The 19,072-nt window shown below is 44.4% G+C and overlaps 1 protein-coding gene across 4 annotated transcripts in view; it reads right to left on the bottom strand.

Annotated features, from left to right (window-relative positions):
• PTPN2 (protein tyrosine phosphatase non-receptor type 2) overlaps positions 1-18,818 on the bottom strand; it is a 100,671-nt gene extending 81,853 nt beyond the window's left edge. For 2 of the 4 annotated variants that reach the window (XM_003276694.3, XM_004087756.2), the window contains exon 1: positions 18,553-18,815. In XM_003276694.3, the coding sequence (XP_003276742.1) occupies positions 18,553-18,621 (69 nt within the window). In that variant the 5' untranslated portion in view covers positions 18,622-18,815. Of the gene's footprint in view, positions 1-18,552 lie in introns of all 4 variants that reach the window. The other 2 variants (XM_012506390.1, XM_030810799.1) reach the window with 1 other exon arrangement.
• Positions 18,819-19,072: the final 254 nt, after the last annotated feature.

Below are 19,072 nucleotides of genomic sequence, written 5' to 3' on the forward strand. Positions count from 1 at the left end.
GAGATCACGCCACTGCACTCCAGCCCCACCCCACTCCCAAAAAAAAAAAAACAAAAACAAAAAACCAAAGGTTAAAATGATGTAGCCACTTTAGAAAAACAAATGCTGAACAAAGAGTTAACACATGAACTAGCTATTCTACTCCAAGGCACATACCCAAGAGAAACGAATGCATATGTTCACACAAAAACTTGGACACGTATGTTCATGGTAGCGCTTTTAATAATAGCTAAAAGTAAAACAATCATTTGTCCATCAATTGATGAATGGATAAACAAAATGGTATATATCTATATAATGGAATTTTACTAACTTATAAGAAGAAACAAAGTAATGACACATACAACACAGATGAAACTTTAAAACATTATGCTAAGTTAAAGAAACCAGCCAGGCGTGGTGGCTCACGCCTATAACACTAGCACTTTGGGAGGCTGACGCAGGTGGATCACGAGGTCAGATCAAGACCATCCCGGCTAACACGGTGAAACCCCGTCTCTACTAAAAATACAAAAAATTAGCTGGACGTGGTGGCGGGTGCCTGTAGTCCCAGCTACTCGGGAAGCTGAGGCAGGAGAATGGCGTGAACTCGGGAGGAGGAGCTTGCAGTGAGCCGAGATCGCACCACTGCACTCCAGCCTAGGCAACAGAACGAGACTCGTCTCAAAAACAAAACAAAACAAAAAAACAGATACAAAAGACTACACATGGTATGAGACCAGGACAGGGAAATCTGGAGACAGAAAGTAGATTAGTGGTTGTCAGGGGCTGGGATGTGGGTGAGAATGGGGAATAACTGTATGTACTCAATCTCTCCTTGGGGTTTTGAAAATATTCTGAAATTAAGATTTAGTTCCACAGCTGTGAATATACTAAAAACCACTAAACTGTAGCTTTTAGGTGAATTTTATGGTATGTGAAATATAATCCCAGCACTTTAGGAGGCCGAAGCAGGCAGATCACGAGGTCAGATAGAGACCATCCTGGCTAACATGGTGAAACTTCATCTCTACTAAAAAATACAAAAAATAAGCTGGGCATGGTGGTGGGCACCTGTAGTCCCAGCTACTTGGAAGGCTGAGGCAAGAGAATGGCATGAACCCGAGAGGCAGAGCTTGCAATGAGCCGAGATTGCACCACTGCACTCCAGCCTGGGCGACACAGCGAGACTCCGTATCAAAAAAGAAAAAAAAATATATATATATATATATATATATATCTCTCTCAATAAAATCGAAAAAAATGAAGTTGAAATTGATGCTTTGTTCATCAATGAAATGCGTAATAATGAAGTACTTATTTTCAACGTAACATACTGGCATGGACAAGAAAATAATAAGAATTACGTGACCAGGCATGGTGGTTCACACCTGTGATCCCAACACTCTGGGAGGCCGAGATGGGAGGATCGCTTGAGTCCAGGAGTTCAAGACCAGCCTGGCCAACATGGCAAAACTCCCGCCTCTACAAAAAATACAAAAACTAACCAGGTGTGGTGGTGTACACCCGTAGTCCTAGCTACTTGGGAGGATGGGGTGGGAGGATCACTTGAGCCTGGGAGGTTGAGGCTGCAGTGAGCTGTGATCACTCCACTGCACTCTAGTCAGGGTGACAGAGTGAGACCCTATGTAAGAAAAAAAAAAGAAACAAAAAAAGTAAATGTTCCAAATAACTGCTATTTTTTAAAGTGTAAAATATTTACATTTTCACATAACTATTCCTAAAACTCATTACATTACAAAACAAAAATGTAAGAAATATCATTTAACCTTTTCATCACACATTAAGCCTCAGGGGATTGTTCAAGCAAATACAGCTCTTTATCTCTACGTGGCCATAGAGTGCTTTTAGTTTTTATGTGTGACTTGCTTGGAGAGAAACAAGTAACTTTACCTTTTTTTTTTTTTCTTTTTTTTCCTGGAAGCCCACTGAATTTCTGATACCTTCACCCCTCACCTTTTTTATCTGAGATATTCTACAGTAGCTTTACCTTTTAATAAATTAATATATATTCACTGTTAGAACTTAGCACTCTACTGATGAGCCAAAAGGAAAATTAGTCAAGTCTACTACCACAAGATTCAGGGATAATCTAAATTTCCTGGATTTTTTACTTTATGGTTGAATCAATATATGTTTCTTTTTTTAATAAACATGGACTATGCAAGCATATTATTTATATACCCGCTTTAATCTCCTAAAACAATACAGATCTCTTTTCCTGCCAATATAGTCCCATCATCATTTTTAAAGACTACTGTCTTAGTCCATTTGGACTACTGTAACAAAATATTAATACCTTAGGCTGGGTAATTTATAAACAACATTTCTCACAGTTCTGTGGCTGAGAAGCCCAAGATCAAGCCGGCAACACACTGGGTGTCTGGGGAGGGCTTGCTCTTTGCCTCAAAGATGGTGCCTTCCTGCTGCATCTTTACATGGTAGAGGGAGAAGCAGGCTCCTTCGCGCCTCTTTAATCCCATTCATGAGGGCTCTGCACTCACGACCTAATCATCTCCCAAAAGCCCCACCACTTAATACTACTGCATTGAGGATTTAGGTTCCAATATATGAATTTTTGGAGGGACACACATTCAGAGCATAGCAACTACAAAATGCAAAATCTTTTGTTATAGAATATGCTATCATTGGCTGGGCACAGTGGCTGACGCCTGTAATCCCAATACTTTGGGAGGCCGAGGCGGGCAGATCACAAGGTTAGGAGATGGAGACCACCCTGGCTAACAAGGTGAAACCCTGTCTCTACTAAAAATACAAAAATTAGCCGGGCATGGTGGTAGGTGCCTGTAATCCCAGCTACCCAACAGGCTGAGGCAGGAGAATGACGTGAACCCAGGAGACAGAGCTTGCAGTGAGCCGAGATCGTGCCACCACACTCCAGCCTGGGCAACAGAGTGAGACTCTTGTCTGAAAAAAAAAAAAAGAATATGCTATCATTTATTTTACCCAATTCTGTCGGCAATTAAATTTCAAAAACTTCACAATTACTAGAAACAATATGATGAACATCCTTAAACATTATTATACGTACTTTCTTCAACTTCTTGGCACTTCTTTTTTTAAAAAGTAGAGATGAGGTATCAACATGTTGCCCAGGCTGTTGTTGATTTCCTGAGCTCAAGTGATCCTCCCACCTTGGCCTCCCGAAGTGATAGGATTAAACGCATGAGCCACCACATCCATCCCTCTTTGGTAACCCTTTAAAAATGGAAGTCTCGGGGCCAGGTGCAGTGGCTCACGTCTGTAATCCCAGCATTTTGGGAGGCTGAAGCAGGAGAATCCGTTTGAGGTCAGGAGCTCGAGACCTGTCTGAGCGACATGGCAAAACTCCGTAGGTAAAAAATAAAAAAATAAAAATTAGCCAGGCATGGTGGTGTGCGCCTGTAGTCCCAGCTGCTCCGGAGGCTGAGGTGGGAGCCCAGGGAGGCTGAAGCTGCAGTGAGCCAAGATTCTGCCACTGCACTCCAGTCTGGGCGACAGAGTGAGACCCTGTCTCTAAATAAAGAAAATTTGAGGCTGGGCGCAGTGGCTCACGCCTGTAATACTAGCATTTTGGGAGGCCAAGGCGGGTGAATTGCTTGAGGCCAGGAGTTCGAGACCAGCCTGTCCAACATGGTAAAACCCCATCTCTACTAAAAATACAAAAATTAGCCAGGTGTGGTGGTGGGCACCTGTAATCCCAGCTACTCGGGACACTGAGGCAGGAGAATTGCTTGAACCCAGGAGGCAGTGGTTGCAGTGAGCTGAGATCACACCACTCACTGCATTCCAGCCTGGGTGACAGAGCAAGATTGTCTCCAAAAAACAACAAACAAAACAAACCAAAAACACTCTGGTCCAAGGCAGGAGGATCATTTGAGGCCAGGAATTCAAGACCAGCCTGGGCAACATGGTGAAACCACGTATCTACAAAAAATAAAAATAAAAATAAATAATAAATAAAAATAAAGCCAAGCGTAGTGGTGTGTGCCTGCAGTCCCAGCTACTTGGGAGGCAAAGCTGGGAGGATCACTTGATCCCAGGAGGTCAAGGCTGCAGTGAGCAGTGACTGTACCACTGCACTCCAGCCTGGGTGACAGAGTGAGACCCTGTCTCAATAAATAAATAAATAAATAAATAAATAAATAAATAAATAAATAATAAAATGAAATGAAATAAAAATGGAACTCCTCAATCAAGGGCATATTTTGCCAATATTTCTCAAGAAAGACTGAAAGTGAGGTTTTGCCTCACACTCAACAATATCAGTACTTTTTTTTTGTCCTCAGATGTTGTCAAGATTTTTCTGTATTGCTTACTCTTTCAGATAGCAACTACAAGAGTAGCAACTGTAAGAGTAAACTTTCTTTCGGCTGACTTAAAAAAAAATACATTATAGATATGTGCCAAGTCTTCATCGGAACTGGGTTAGCTTCTCCATTTGAGTCTTCCTTGCCGCTTAATATTGAGTTTCGCTTCAGTCTCCTCTGTTCCCTTTCAGGAACTTCTATCACAGACTTGGGGAAGTGCTCTCTCTCCTAACGCTCATTTCTCACACCTTTTTCCTGAGTTCTGAGAGATTTTTCTCAAGCCACCTCAGTGTTCTGCATTATCTACTCTGCTAGTTGGTACTGAACATTCTATTTTAACAATTGTGTGTTATAACTTTAAAAACTCTTTACTGTTCTCAGTTTCTTTTCTTTTCTCCACCTGCTCTTGTATTTGGACACCTGAATTACAGCTTCCTCTACCTCATACTATTTTGCATGCCCTCAATGATCTTGGGGTGAATTTTTCATTTGTCTAACAACGTATGTTTGGTCATCTTTACAGAAAATGAATACATACATCAGTTCTTAACTCACACCTGTGTGGCTGCTTACACTGTTCCCTATCAATTCCTTAAGTCTCAAATATGTGGGAAAGACCCTTCTCTAGTGTGAAGTAATCACAAAGGCTTGTTCTTACCACTGCGCTTTGGTCACTTCAATGATAAATCAGAAAACAACAACAACAAAAGCTTCCAGTGCATGGGATTACAAGACCTTAATAGTCCTGGGAAATTATACTTATTTGTCATAGTTTTCTTTTTTGAGATTGAGTCTTACTCTGTCTGGACTGACTGGAGGGACTGGAGTGAAGTGGCACCATCTCAGCTCACTGCAACCTCCGCCTCTCGGGGTTCAAGCGAATTCTCCTGCCTCAGCCTCCCAAGTGGCTAGGATTACAGGCACGCACCACCACGCTTGGCTAATTTTTGTATTTTTAGTAGAGACAGGGTTTCACCATGTTAGCCAGGCTGGTCTTGAACTCCTGACCTCAGGTGATCCGCCCGCTGACCTCCCAAAGTGCTGGGATTACAGGCGTGAGCCATCACCTTCATTTGTCATAGTTTTCTACTGCCTTTCTTGCTGTCGATTTTTACCTCTATTTACACAATTATGCCTAACAATTCTTTCTTTTTAAAAAATTCAAACTTCAGGCCGGGCGTGGTGGCTCACGTTTGTAATTCCAGCACTTTGGGAGGCTGAGGCGGGCGGATCATGAGGTCAGGGAGATTGAGACCAGGTAATCTGCCCGCTTCAGCCTCCCCAAGTGCTGGGATTACAGGTGTGAGCCACCACACCCAGCCTCTGATTTGTTTTAACAAGTGAAGCTATAAAATAAAGGCTCATATTCTGAATTTTAAAGTTTTAAGGCTGGGCGCCATGGCTCACACCTGTAATCCCAGCACTTTGCGGGGCCGAGGCAGGCGGATCACTTGAGATTAGGAGTTTGAGACCAGCCTTGCCAACACGGCAAAACCCCGTCTCCACTAAAAGTACAAAAATTAGCTGGGCGCAGTGGCACGTACCTGTAATCCCAGCTACTCGGGAGGCTGAGGCAGGAGAATCGCTTGAACTCGGGGGGCGGAGGTTACGGTGAGCCAAGAACACGCCACTACACTCCAGCTTGGCCAACAGAGAGATGCCGTCTCAAAAAAATAAATAAGTTTTAATTTTATTTTACTTATATTTTTGAGACAAAGTCTTGCCTTGTCGCTCAGGCTGGAATGCAGTGGTGTGATCACGGCTCACTGCAGCTTTGACTTCAGGGGCTCAAGTGATCCCCCCACCTCAGCCTACCAAGTAGGTGGGACTGCAGGCACACCACCACGCCTGGCTAATTTTTTATTTTTATTTGCTATGTTGCTTAGACTGGTCTCAAACTCCTGGTCTCAAGCAATCTGCCTGCCTCGGCCTTCCAAAGTGTTGGTATTACAGGCACGAGCCATGGTGCCTGGTTTTGAAGTTATTATTTTAAAAATCTATATTACTGCAACTTAATTTCCATCATTATCGGGGTGAAATAGTTATAGTATTTCATTAAATAATGTCAAATAATATTTTTAGTACTTCATACATAGCTTTGTTCCATGTATGGCATACAGAAAACATTACATCGTTAGACCATATTCTCCCGTGAACTGCTACGAGGTAGTAGCAAATAAGAACTTAGGAAATTGAAAAAGAATAAACTTCTGTTACATTTTAATTTTATAAGGTAGGACCTTAAGATAATCCCAAATTGATAATGAGTTTCTCCTTATGGGCTAACATACCTAAGTTTCTTTCTTTATACTTTAACTCTAAGTGAATCCTAAATTATATGATGAAAAGTGTTCCCTTTGTTAGTCAGATGTTTGTGCATGTACTCTCTACAAAGATGCTCAGAAAAGGACACAGTGAAGTATGAAGAATCTTGCATACTTTGACACATCATTACTTTAGGATGCTAAAATAACCACTTATTTATAGCCCTTAATATGCCTGCCACTGGTTGGGGAGAGAAGATCCCTGGTGGAGTAAGTTCTTTTCTTCATTACATTTTTTTTTCTTTGAGAAGCTCTCTTTGAGGAAGAGAGTTTAGAGACTAAAATAGCTCACTGTCACTGAACCCTACTGTGTGTCAGGCATGTGCTACGTGCTTTTATGTGTGTTATCTAAGAGGTGGTTACAAATGAGAAAACAGACTCGACTTCCAAGATTATACTGCAGTTAGGTAGCAGATACAGATAGGAATCCAGCACTTAACTTTAGCATATATATATATAGAGAGAGAGAGAGTTTTGTGTTTTTGTTTTTTTTTTTGAGACAGAGTTTCGCTCTGTTGCCCAGGCTGGAGTGCAGTGGCGGGATCTTGGCTTACTGCAAGCTCTGCCTCCCGGGTTCACACCATTCTCCTGCCTCAGCCTCCTGAGTAGCTGGGACTACAGGCGCCCGCGACCACGCCCAGCTAATTTTTTGTGGTTTTGGTAGAGACGGGGTTTCACCATGTTAGCCAGGATGGTCTCGATCTCCTGACCTCATGATCCGCCCACCTCAGCCTCCCAAAGTGATGGGATTACAGGCGTGAGCCACCGCGCCCGGCAGCACATACATTTTTTTTTACTTATATTTACATATATTTATATACATATGCTCCCTATGTATATATGGATTACATGGACATGGCAAAAATTAAACCATACAAAAGGTTATATAATGAAAAAGTTAAGTCACATTCTCCTTTTCCTCAATCCTTTCCCTTAGGTGATAACTGTAACCAGTGCCTTGTATATTTTCCGAGACATTCTATCCATATATAAGCCAGACTGCCTGTCTGTCTTCCTCCATCCACGTATCCATCCCACCCTCGAAAAAACAGATATTAGCATACTGTTTTGCACTTTGCTTTTTCACTTAGTACATATTAAAAGTACTTCCATATAGATGATGAGTTATTTTTAACAATTTAATAGTATTCATTACTTAGCCAGTCATCTATAATGGGACACATAGGTTATTTCTAGGTTTTAGCTATTATAAATAATGCTGCTATGAATAACCTTTCAAAGAAGCTATATCAATGTATACTGTCACCAATAATATAAGAAAGTGCCTGAGCTTCACCTACACAATTATATTAACAAACTTTTTCATCTTTGTCTGATAGGTGAAAAATGGTATTATTATAGTTATAATTTGAAATTCTGTTATTATTGTGAAGGTGAACAGCTTTTCTTGTTTTTAAAAGCCATTTGTATTTCCGTTCTCTTTTTGATATGTAGGAGTTCTTTACATATTAAGAAAGTTCAGTTTTTGTCATATATTGCAAATATTTAAAAATTTTTGTTATCTTTTGACCTTTATGGTATTTTTTCATGTCAAAAATTTAAATTTTTATGAAATCAAACTTAAACTTTTTTCTCTAGGTTTCTGTGACATGGCATTAAAAAATCCTTTTTCACTCTGTTGATTACAAAAAATTTTCTCCATTGTTTTCCTATATAATTTTATGGTTTCATTTCTTTTATGTTTAGATTATTGCCCAACCGGGACTTTGCTGCAGTATAAAGAATGAGGCAGGCCAGGCATGTTGGCTCACATCTATAATCCCAGCTCTCTGAGAGGGAGGCAGGCAGATTGCTTGAAGTCAGGAGTTCAAAACCAGCCTGGCCAACATGGGGAAACCCTGTCTCTACTAAAAATACAACAATTAGCTGGGCATGGTGGTACATGCCTGTAATCCCAGCTACTGAGGAGGCTGAGGCAGGAGAATCGCTTGAACTCAGCATGCAGAGGTTGCAGTAAGTCGAGATTGTGCCGTAGCATTCCAGCCTGAGCCACAGAGCAAGACTCTGTCTCAAAACAAACAAACAAACAAACAAAAAACCCACAAAAAACATAGAACAGAAGCAGTTCCCACTGTTACGAAGTTACTCCAACTTTCTAGGGCTACCCTGATGTACCAGGTCCTTTACTGGGACTAGAGGGGTACAAACTCTAGGAATCCTGTAGCCTTACCTCAAACCACAGGAAGAATTCCTAGAAGTACTATAAAGTAAACTGTAATGAGAAATCGATAGCTTTCAGAGTATAAAACTGTTCAAATACAGTGAAAGAAGAAATAAAATAATTCAGTATCAGATTTTCCTTAGGGGAATGAAAGCAGTTTGAAAAAAGGTTATAAATGATCAGTGACATGCACCAAATGAAACTGACAGAGCAAACAGCGTATTAAATCGGAGGTACTGGATTTGAAAAGTTATACATTGCATTCCCTTCCTCCATTCCTTTCGTTTGAAAAGTATCCAACCTTGAGCCAGTTTCTTCGTTTGTTTTGAGACAGTGCTGGGATTACAGGTGTGAGCCACCAGCCCGGCCCCTGAAATCAGTTTCTTGACCACAATTTCTTATCCTCGGGATCACCAGGTGGGCCTATGAACCTACTAAAACCACATGCTGAGTTTAGGGAGGATTGTATTTGTGTGGACATTTCCTCTCATAAACATGTTTCATCTTAAAGGTGTCTAAAGGCATCTATGATCTTTAAAAGCAAGGATTTCACTGTTAAGTCAAAACAACTTCTTGAACCATTAGTAGTACTGTACCATACATAGAACATTAAATCGGCACTACATTTAAATACATTTAAAATGGCATTACGTTCATTTTTAAAAGCTGTTTCAGACAATGACACTGCAAGGCAATGCTATTCCAATTAAGAATGTAACAGGTTGGACGTGGTGGCTCACGCCTGTAATCCCAGCAATTTGGGAGGCCAAGGTGGGTGGATCACCTGAGGTCAGGAGTTCAAGACTGGCCCAGCCAACACAGCAAAACCCCAACTCTACTAAAAATACAAAAATTAGCTGGGTGTGGGGGCGCATGCCTGTAGTTCCAGCTACTTGGGAGGCTGAGGCAGGAGAATCACTTGAACCAGGGAGGTGGAGGTTGCAGTGAGCCAAGATCATGCCACTGCACTCTAGCCTGGATGACAGAGTAAAACTCCGTCTCAAGAAAAAAAAAAAAAGAATGTAACAGAAAAGTTTAGTTTTCTTCTACTCAGGAGAGTGAGAGCTTATATTCTTTAAAGTTAGCCTGTGGAACTGTATCTCTTCCTCAGTCATCAGCTGCTATGTCTTAAATTTTACATGCTAAACTGATTTAGGATTTAGTATATAGCTAATCACTCTTATCCAAAGTAAGGGTGGTATTATTAAAAGTTCCAGTTTATTAGTTGGTTTAAATATCCTCTGACTTTCAACAGCTTTCCATTAAGAAAAAACTACCTTAATGGGGCATTAAGTTAAGGAATAGAGAGTAGAGAATCTAGATGAGGATTTCCAAGGGAAACAAATCATACGTAACGTTGATTCGAGAAAGTGAAGAGCACACTATGTTAATTTTAATTTTGCGTACCCAGACCTTATCTGTCCATCTCTCTGGTTTATCCAGACTATTTGAGGACCAAAGGGAAGAAGGGGAGAAGAGAGTGGACAGGTAAGAGGACAAAGACAAGGCAGCTAAAAGAACAGCAGGGGACTGAGAGAGCTATAACGGTTCTCCAACTGGGAATCAGAAATTCTCTGCAGAGTAACAATCTGGAAAAAGTAAAAAGGGCTTTTAAGATTCTGGTTGGCCAAGCACTGTGGCTCCCCAGCATTATGGGAGGGTGATGGGGGAAGATTGCTTTAGCCCAGGAGTTCGAGACCGGTCTGGACAACATGGTGAGAACCCGTCTCTACAAAACATAAAAAATTAGCCAAGCATGGTGGCGTGCATCTGCGCAGTGAGCCACGATCTCATCACTGCACTCCAGTCTGGGTGACAGAGTGAGACCCTGTTTCAAAAAACAAAACAAAACAAAACAAAATTCTGGTTAAGGGCTGGGCGTGGTGGCTCACGTCTGTAATCTCCCACTTCGGGAAACCAAGGTGAGCAGATCACTTGAGGCCGGGAGTTCAAGGCCAGACCAGCCTGGCCAACGAGAACAACAACAACAACAATAAAAAAGAAGAAATTTGTCAGGCATGGTGGTGTGTGCCTGTAGTCCCAGCTTCTCAGGAGGCTGAGGCAAAGGATCACCCGAGCCAGGAGTTGGAGTCTGCAGTGACCTATGATCATGCCACTGCACTCCAGCCTGGGTGACAGAATGAGACCCCTTCTCAAGAAAAAAAGAAGATTCTGGTTAAGATCAAAAAATCAAAAAAGAGGCAACTAGAAAAGCTAGGGGACAAACGCAACTATCTGGATTTCCGTAATTATAGATATCAGTAATCTATAAACACATGTCAAAGGCAAAACAATATGATTTCTAGGTATACATTCCCCATTGGGGCACCCATCCCAAGGCTGCTTTTCCTTCAAGCAGTGGTCTTTACCTTTTGAGGGATCACAGACAAACCCACTAAGAAACTGACAAAAGCTACGGAATCACCTAGAAACGAAATACCTGGGAATTTGTACACACGTACATAAAATTTAGCAGTTTCAGGAGATTTGCAAATATCTTTCAAGTCTGATCCCTGGATCCCAGACACTGTTTTAAAGGCCTCAAGTCCCAAAATGACCCTACCTATTATAACACATCCACTCCCTCCTAGCCATCAAAATTAAGATGATTCCCTCTGTGCCACTGATCTCAAATAGATCATAAGAAGAAAGCACTATAGGTAGTCACATGGGTAAATTAGGGCAGTGCTGAAAAGAGAATCAGAAGGACTGGATTTGAGTCCCAGTTATGACACTAGCAGATACTGTAACATTAGGTAAGTCATGACACTGTATTGGCCCAGTGTTTCCTCAGCCATAAATGAGGGGTTTGGAATAAACTAAGGTGCTGACATTTTAAAAGGGAACAGTCTTCCTGTGTTTACTGAATATTTACTGAGCATCTAACATGTTTCAGGTCCCACAGGTAGGGGGTGGGAAAACGAAGAAAAAAAAGACCACCTTCAAAGAGCTACACAGAACAGACAAGTAGACAGTTACAAAACAATGTGGTTCATACTCTAATAAAAGAATACAGAGAACTAAGAAATGAGAGAAGGAGGAGCATTTAACTTTGCCCAAGGAGACTAGAGTCTAGTCTTGAAGATGTTTCCCAAATAGATATGGTAGGCATGGAGTATATCCAACATATGAAGACTCCAAGGTGTGAAAGAGCAGCCAATCTTCAAGGGAATTCAGAGTTTGTGCAACCATGTAAAAGCACTGAGATTAGACAGCAGGCAGGAGAATGTGTAACTAGTAGGCAAGTGAAGTGTTTTAGAATAAGACAGCTTTGATTCACCTGCCTAACTGGCTGCCCCACAGTAAGTATGAGAAGAACAGTGTGCACTTGATATCTGACTTCTAAAAATTAGCTGACTCACAAATGGCAAAAATTGTTCTCTAACAAAATTTGAACTACAAATTTCTAAGAAAGAAAAATGGCGGCTGGGCGCAGTGGCTCACGCCTATAATCCCAGCACTTTGGGAGGCCGAGGCGGGTGGATCACAAAGTCAGGAGATCGAGACCATCCTGGCTAACACGGTGAAATCCCGTCTCTACTAAAAATACAAAAAATTAGCCTGGCGTGGTGGCGGGCGCCTGCAGTCCCAGCTACACGGGAGGCTGAGGCAGGAGAATGGCGTGAACCCGGGAGGCAGAGCTTGCAGCGAGCCGAGATGATGCCACTGCACTCTAGCCTGGGCAACAGAGCAAGACTGTCTCAAAAAAAGAAAAAGAAAAAAGAAAAATGGCCCGGCACAGTGGCTCATGCTTGTAATCCTAAGCCTTTGGAAGGCTGAGGTGGATGGATTGCTTGAACTCAGGAGTTGAAGACCAGCATGGGCAAGATAGTTAAACCCTATCTCTACAAAAAATACAAAAAAATTAGCCAGGCCCAGCTATGTGGGGGACTGAGGCAGAAGGATGTCTAAAGCCCAAGAGGTCGAGAATGCAGTGAGCTGAGATCACACCACTGCACTCCAGACTGGGTGACAAAGTGAGACCCAGTATCAAAAAGAAAAGAAAGAAAAAGAAAAGAAAGAGAAAGAAAAATGTGGCCGGGCGTGGTGGCTCACACCTGTAATCCCAGCACTTTGGGAGGCCGAGGCAGGTGGATCACCTGAGGTCAGGAGTTCAAGACCAGCCTGACAAACATGGTGAAACCCCATCTCTACTAAAAATACAAAAATTTGCTGGGTGTGCTGGTGGGCACCTGTAATCCCAGCTACTCAGGAGGCTGAGGCAGGAGAACTGCTTGAACGGGGCAGGGGGGCGCAGAGGTTACAGTGAGCTGAGATCACGCTACTGCACTCCAGCCTGGGGGACAGAGCAAGACTTCGTTTCGATAAATGAAGTCAGTCAGGAGTTCCATTGTTTATAAACCCTAATTAATCAACCAAATTCCAAGAGGCTGAGGTGGGAGGCTCACCTGAGCCCAGGAGTTTAAGGTTGCAGTGAGCTATGATCGCACCACTGCACTTGCACTCCAGACTGGGCAACACAGTGAGAACGCTTTAAAAAAGAAAGGAATTTAAAAATAAATAAGCCAAATTCCTTCTGAGCCATCACTTCTTAGAAACATCCCATAACGTGGCTTTTGCGATTCCCCAGTTTTACTCTTTTCCTCAGTAGGCACACAGACTCCATTCCTTCTCTCTGCCTTTCTCAAAGCTCAGCCTGATGAAGACAGCAATCAGCAGTGACGAAAGGTAAAGCCAAAAAGGGATCATGAACATTACTCAAAAAGTCAGAATTAACCTCACACAATCAGACCAAATTAAACTTTTCCAACTGCACCCTTTGTTTTGTTGTTCTTGTTTTAGAGACAGGATCTCACTCTGTCGCCTAGCCTGTAGTGCAGTGGCACAATTATGGCTCACTGCAGCCCTAACCTCCTGACCTCAAGTGATCCTCCCACCTCAGCCTCCCAAAGCGCTGGGATTACAGGGATGAGCCACCGCCTGGCCAGCACTCTTTCACGATCAGTTCTTCCACCTGTGTGCTCTTGGTCCCATTGACTCTTGCTTTCCAATATTTCTGGCTCCAACAATCATCCCTTCTATTTCAACCTCCACCTCTCTAGGTTCATCCCTGCAATCACATAAATATATCAAGTTGCCCTTTCCTCGTAAAAAGTCATTCATTCAGAACATTATTTTCAAGTGCTTACTAAGCACCTGGTACTGTGCAAAGCACTGGCAGTGCCTTCATGAAACTCTGAAGAGGTAGTAAAAAATATAAACTCAGATTAACAGAGTCTGTTCTGCTCCAACCCAATAATTCATTTCTAAGAAACCTCCTATTATCAAACTCACGAAATCAAAGACACTGTTCAAAACGAGCAAAAAGGAATAAAGGACCAGAGTTCCAGACTCAAAATACTAAATTCGTTTTTCCTGCAAGAATTTCAACAAGGTATCAAGTTCTCCTACCACTAAGCAAGTCCAGCTTTTAGTTGTATTCAGTTTTTGATCAAGAGCAAAGCCTTTCTTTTCCCAGCTCCATGAGCATTACCAAAAAAAAAGGCACAACTCTTCAAAAACATTATCAGAAACATCACCCACTGTTGTGCTAAACAAAGCAGAAGGCCACCTTAAACACTTTTTTCCTACTCAAGCCGTGTTACTTTCAAGACAGTGGTTTGCTTAATGCAAATTGTGTTCCCGAAATCATTTGCTGCTGTATGACATCCAATTCCCGCTATGAAAGGGGAAGTCTTGGGATGCTAGAGAAGTACGCAACAGGGGCTCATACCCAGCATGGGCAGGTCAAGAAGGCCTGCCAAGGAAGTGAGACTTCAGGGATGAGTAGGAGGCAGTTTAAGCAAGAAAGGAAAGAGAAGGGGGGAAAGTTGTGCCAAGGAAAAGAGAACGACATTTACAAACGCCCTTAGGGGAGAATGGACACACACACTTCCAAGAATACAACACAGTGGAAAAGAGGGAGGAAAGTGATAGGGGAAATCAAGCAAGAGACGCAGGCCATGAGGTCTTGTGAGCCGGAGGAGAGGCTGAATTTACATTGTGAGCAACGGGAAGCCGTTAAAGGGTTTAAGTGAGAAGTCACACAATCTTGCTTCATTTTAGCTACCTCTCCCCACTTCTTCAAGTTGGGCTTCTAAAAAGAGCAGTGTACACTTGGTAGTTTGCATTTCTTCCTACCTTCTCTCCTGAACTCCAGGTATCTGTCTTGTGCAGTCCGCTGATACGACTCCCTTTAGGGTATCTGTTAATCTACCTGCTCCATGTCATGGCCCTCTCAGGCTGCCCTTACCTGTCAGGTGGCCCTGCTCACCCTCAACTCCCTCCACTGCTTTCCTCCCCACTTCTGCGGTTGTTCCTCGCCAGTCTTTTTTGCAAGTTCCTCTTTCTCTATCCATCCTTTTAAATGTTGTCTGTCAAGATTCTGTCCTTGGCCTTTGGTATTTCCAAAAGCTCTGTATCTTCCCTAGGTGATCTCATCAATGTCTAAGACCTCAAATATCACCCATGTGTTCATGATTTCCAAAATCACATTTACTCAGACCTCTCTCCCGAACTCCAAATTTATACATTCAACTAGCTTCATTTCAGTGTCTCGCAGGTACCTCAAACGGAATTAAACAGTTTCAAAACCAAACTTGTACATAACGTATACCCCTTTACCATTTCATTTCAAATCTCTATCTCCCCTCCATCCCTCCTGCCACAGCCTAACAGAAGCTCATCATTTCTCTTCAGGTTTACTCCAACCGACTACTGCCCTGTGCTGCGTGCCTACATTTTCCCCATCCAGCCTGCTAGCAGTCAGAACGATCTTGCTAACAAGTAAATATGATCAGCCGGGAGCGGTGGCTCATGCCTGTAATCCCAGCACTTTGAGAGGCCGACGCAAGCGGATCACCTGAGGTCAGGAGTTTGAGACCAGCCTGGCCAACATGGCGAAACCCTGTCTCTACTAAAAGTACAAAAAAATCAACCGGGCACGGTGGTGTGTGCCTGTAATCTCAACTACGCAGGAGGCTGAGGCAAGTGAATCACTTGAACCCGGGAGGCAGAGGTTGCAGTGAGCTGACATCGCACCACTGCACTCCAGCCTGGGCGACAGAGCGGGACTCTGTCAAAAAAAAAAAAAAGAAGCAAATATGATCATGGTATTTCCAGACTTACAATTCCACAGTGAGTTCCTATTAACCAGCTCAAATTCCTTAGTCTGATCTAGGCTCTGCCTTATTCTCCAGCATCTCAACTTCACACTAGTCTCCAGGCTAAACTGTGGGTGGTTCTCTCAGCATTCCCTCAGTCAGTGCCTTTGTGTACTCCCTCCTTGCTGGAACAGTTAATTCTCTTCACCTCCCTTGTCCTCTTCCCCTGGCCAATGTCTTTCAAGACTTAGGTGAGGTCCTCCCTCCCCCGAGAAGCTTCCCCAGAACTCCCATGTGCACCCTTTTTTGGGAAATACAGGACTCCTAGGTACTCAACTCCACAAGACCCTGTGCTTCAAGCTAGCTTTACATGTATCACTTTAACGTTTTCATCAGCTTACCTATTTACCAGGCTGCATCCTTAAAAACTGGGACTCTTGTCTTTTAACAAGAATCCTCAGTGTCTAACACTAGCACATAACAAGCATGTTATGAACGAATGAATGAAAATATGGAACTACAATGAGGCCCCAAAAGAATAAGCCCTAGAGTGTGAGCACCTTGCCAGGAGCATTCTCTGCTGAATCCCCAAGGCCAGGAGCAAAAGCTGCAACTCCACTGGGGGTCCGGCCATATTTGCAGAATGGCTGAATGGATGTTCTAAGGCCACAGGAAAACACATAGTCCAAACTTCCTGACTTGCTTTCCATTACTAACTTTCTTGGTTTGTGACCTACTTTTACTGTAACACCAGTGTGCACGGCATGGTTTCTACTGACCAAACTAATGGTCTTGTTTTCAACTAGGAAAAAATAATATGAGCATTGACCAACCAAGTAAACTACAGGATTCCTCGGTAAGAATCTATAGAAGGATTTCCTTATCTTTTTGAAAATGGATGTGAAATCTCCAGTGGATGCGAGTAAGTTCATTTTTCTGGAAAGAGGAATCACAATTCTCATTGAATTTTCAAGGATATTAATGATACCAAAGAAAATCAAATTTCTTAAACCAAAATGTTAAGCTGAATTAAGTTATATTCACTTTTCTCTTTTCAAATCTATTTCGATATATAACCTATCCCTTAGAGAGACAGCAGCCTCTGCTAAAACAAATGTAACTGGAGAAGATGCAGCTGGCAGGCTCTCTCACATTAAGATTCCTACCAGAATTTGCGTTTCAGATTGTCTATAATTGGAAGAGTCCTTACCAGCATTCTTTAAAACTTAGAGCCCTATTCTAACACACTCCGTATCATGGGAATCAGGATATTTATACTTCCCACTAATGTGTTCAAGAAGAAAACGTTACTTTCTGAACACATTTTTCACTGTCATCTAATTAAATGGAAAGGGGAAAAACCCAGGATCATCCACATTTACAGGAAAGCCCGTCTTTTCTTTTACTTTACACAGAGAGAACCAAACATCAGAAGCAGCATTAACTTAACCGACACCAAATTCAATCTTGGGAATAATACGGCAAGGATTAAACGAAGGGGAAAGCAGTTACATCATTTTAAAAGAGATAAAGTTTTGCTTGAATTAAAAGGTAGTCTAGCTGACATAAAAAAAGCGAATCACAGGTGTTTATACTACATATTGCATCTACGTGAGCTGAACAGGCACGATCAGGGCGATAGGCGTCGGAACACGGTGCCCCCGGGGAGGGGATGAGGACACTTTCTCAGGGCAAGGAAAGGCTATTTTGATTTGAGGGGGCTTGCAAGGGGGGATTCATTTGTGACACCCGTTTGGGAGCACACAAGAGATCTGCGTTTCACTGTAGGGAAAGTATACCTCAGTAAGGAAAACTATAAAGAGAATGACACGCTATCACTGGACGAATACAAGCAGAGCCTCTTTCGTTCCAGGAAGGTTCTGTGGGGGACGAACCCACGCTGGGCGGTGCTGGGCCACGGGGGAAAATGAAGACGGAGGGCCCCGGGAGCGCTGCCCTCGCCAGAGGCCACGAGCCATCCCCAACCACCGCGGCTCCGCCAGGACAGCGAGCTTCGCCTCGCAGAGGGCTGCGGCGGCCGGCCCGGCGCCCAGGGCGGCCTGCTCCGACAGGTCCTGCGCGGGCGCCAGCTGGACCCGGACGCCGCGGCCCCGCTCGCCCGCCCCCGCCCTCACCGCTCCCGGGGACGCCAGCTGCCCGCCCGGCCACAAAACACCCGGCCAGAGAAACAGCTGTCCGCGAGCAAGAACCAAGCACAGCGGCGTGGGAGCTACGGCGAAGCTGCGGCCCCGGGGCGCGCGCCCCAGCGCCCCTACACTGGCGGCCCGAGCTCCCCCACGGTTTTTCCAAGGACCCCCAAACCCGGGCCGCGCAACGCTGGTGGCGCATCCACGCGCTCCCCCAAGAAGCCTCTGGCACCGCCCTCCAAAACTAACTGCGCTTGCGCTAACCATGAGCTGTTCAGCTCAAGTATGTTTTTTTTTTTTTTTTTTTTTTAAACCAAAAGGAGCAAGACAGCGGTCAGCGCAGGCGCGCCCCTAACGCGGCCCGCGCCGCCACTTCCGCCCCGAGCGAGAGGCGAGAGGCGGGGGAGGCGGGAGGGAGCCTGCGGGAAGGGCACGAGTCCGGGTCTCGGAGGAGGTCGGCGACCGCCGCGTGGGTCCGCGACTCACCAAGTACAGCGGCTGCCAGCGACGCTGAGTATCCAACTCTTCGAACTCCCGCTCGATGCTGGTGGGCATGGCTGCGGGAGCGAGCTGGCGCGAGCAGAGCCTGCGCCGGCGGAGAGGCTCAGGCCCCGCACGATCCGGGGAGCGCGCTGGTGCTGCGGCGCATGCGCTCTGCGCGCCGCGCCCCGCCCCCACGCCAAGCCCGGTCGGTCGTGGGGAAAGTACCTGGAGCGTCGGACGTCAGCGCGCAGACTCGGCGCCCGAGCACGGCGCGGAGTCTGCGGCGGGGCGGGGCGGGGCGGGGCGCCCGGGGGGCGGGGCTCGGGGCGCCCAGGTGGGAGGGGCGGGGCCAGGGGACCACCCGGCGGCCGTGGTCCGGGCTCGCGGCACGAGGTGAGCAGCCCGTTGGGCTTGCGTTTGACGACAAGAGAGAGGCGGTGGTGTGGGTAGCGAGGGATTACTGGAATGGGACCCCCTGAGGAAGTCCTCTGAGAAGTCGCCGGCACGCTCCGCCTTCCTTCTT

This window comes from Nomascus leucogenys, chromosome 4 (genome assembly GCF_006542625.1).
Source record: "Nomascus leucogenys isolate Asia chromosome 4, Asia_NLE_v1, whole genome shotgun sequence".
NCBI lineage: Eukaryota > Metazoa > Chordata > Mammalia > Primates > Hylobatidae > Nomascus > Nomascus leucogenys.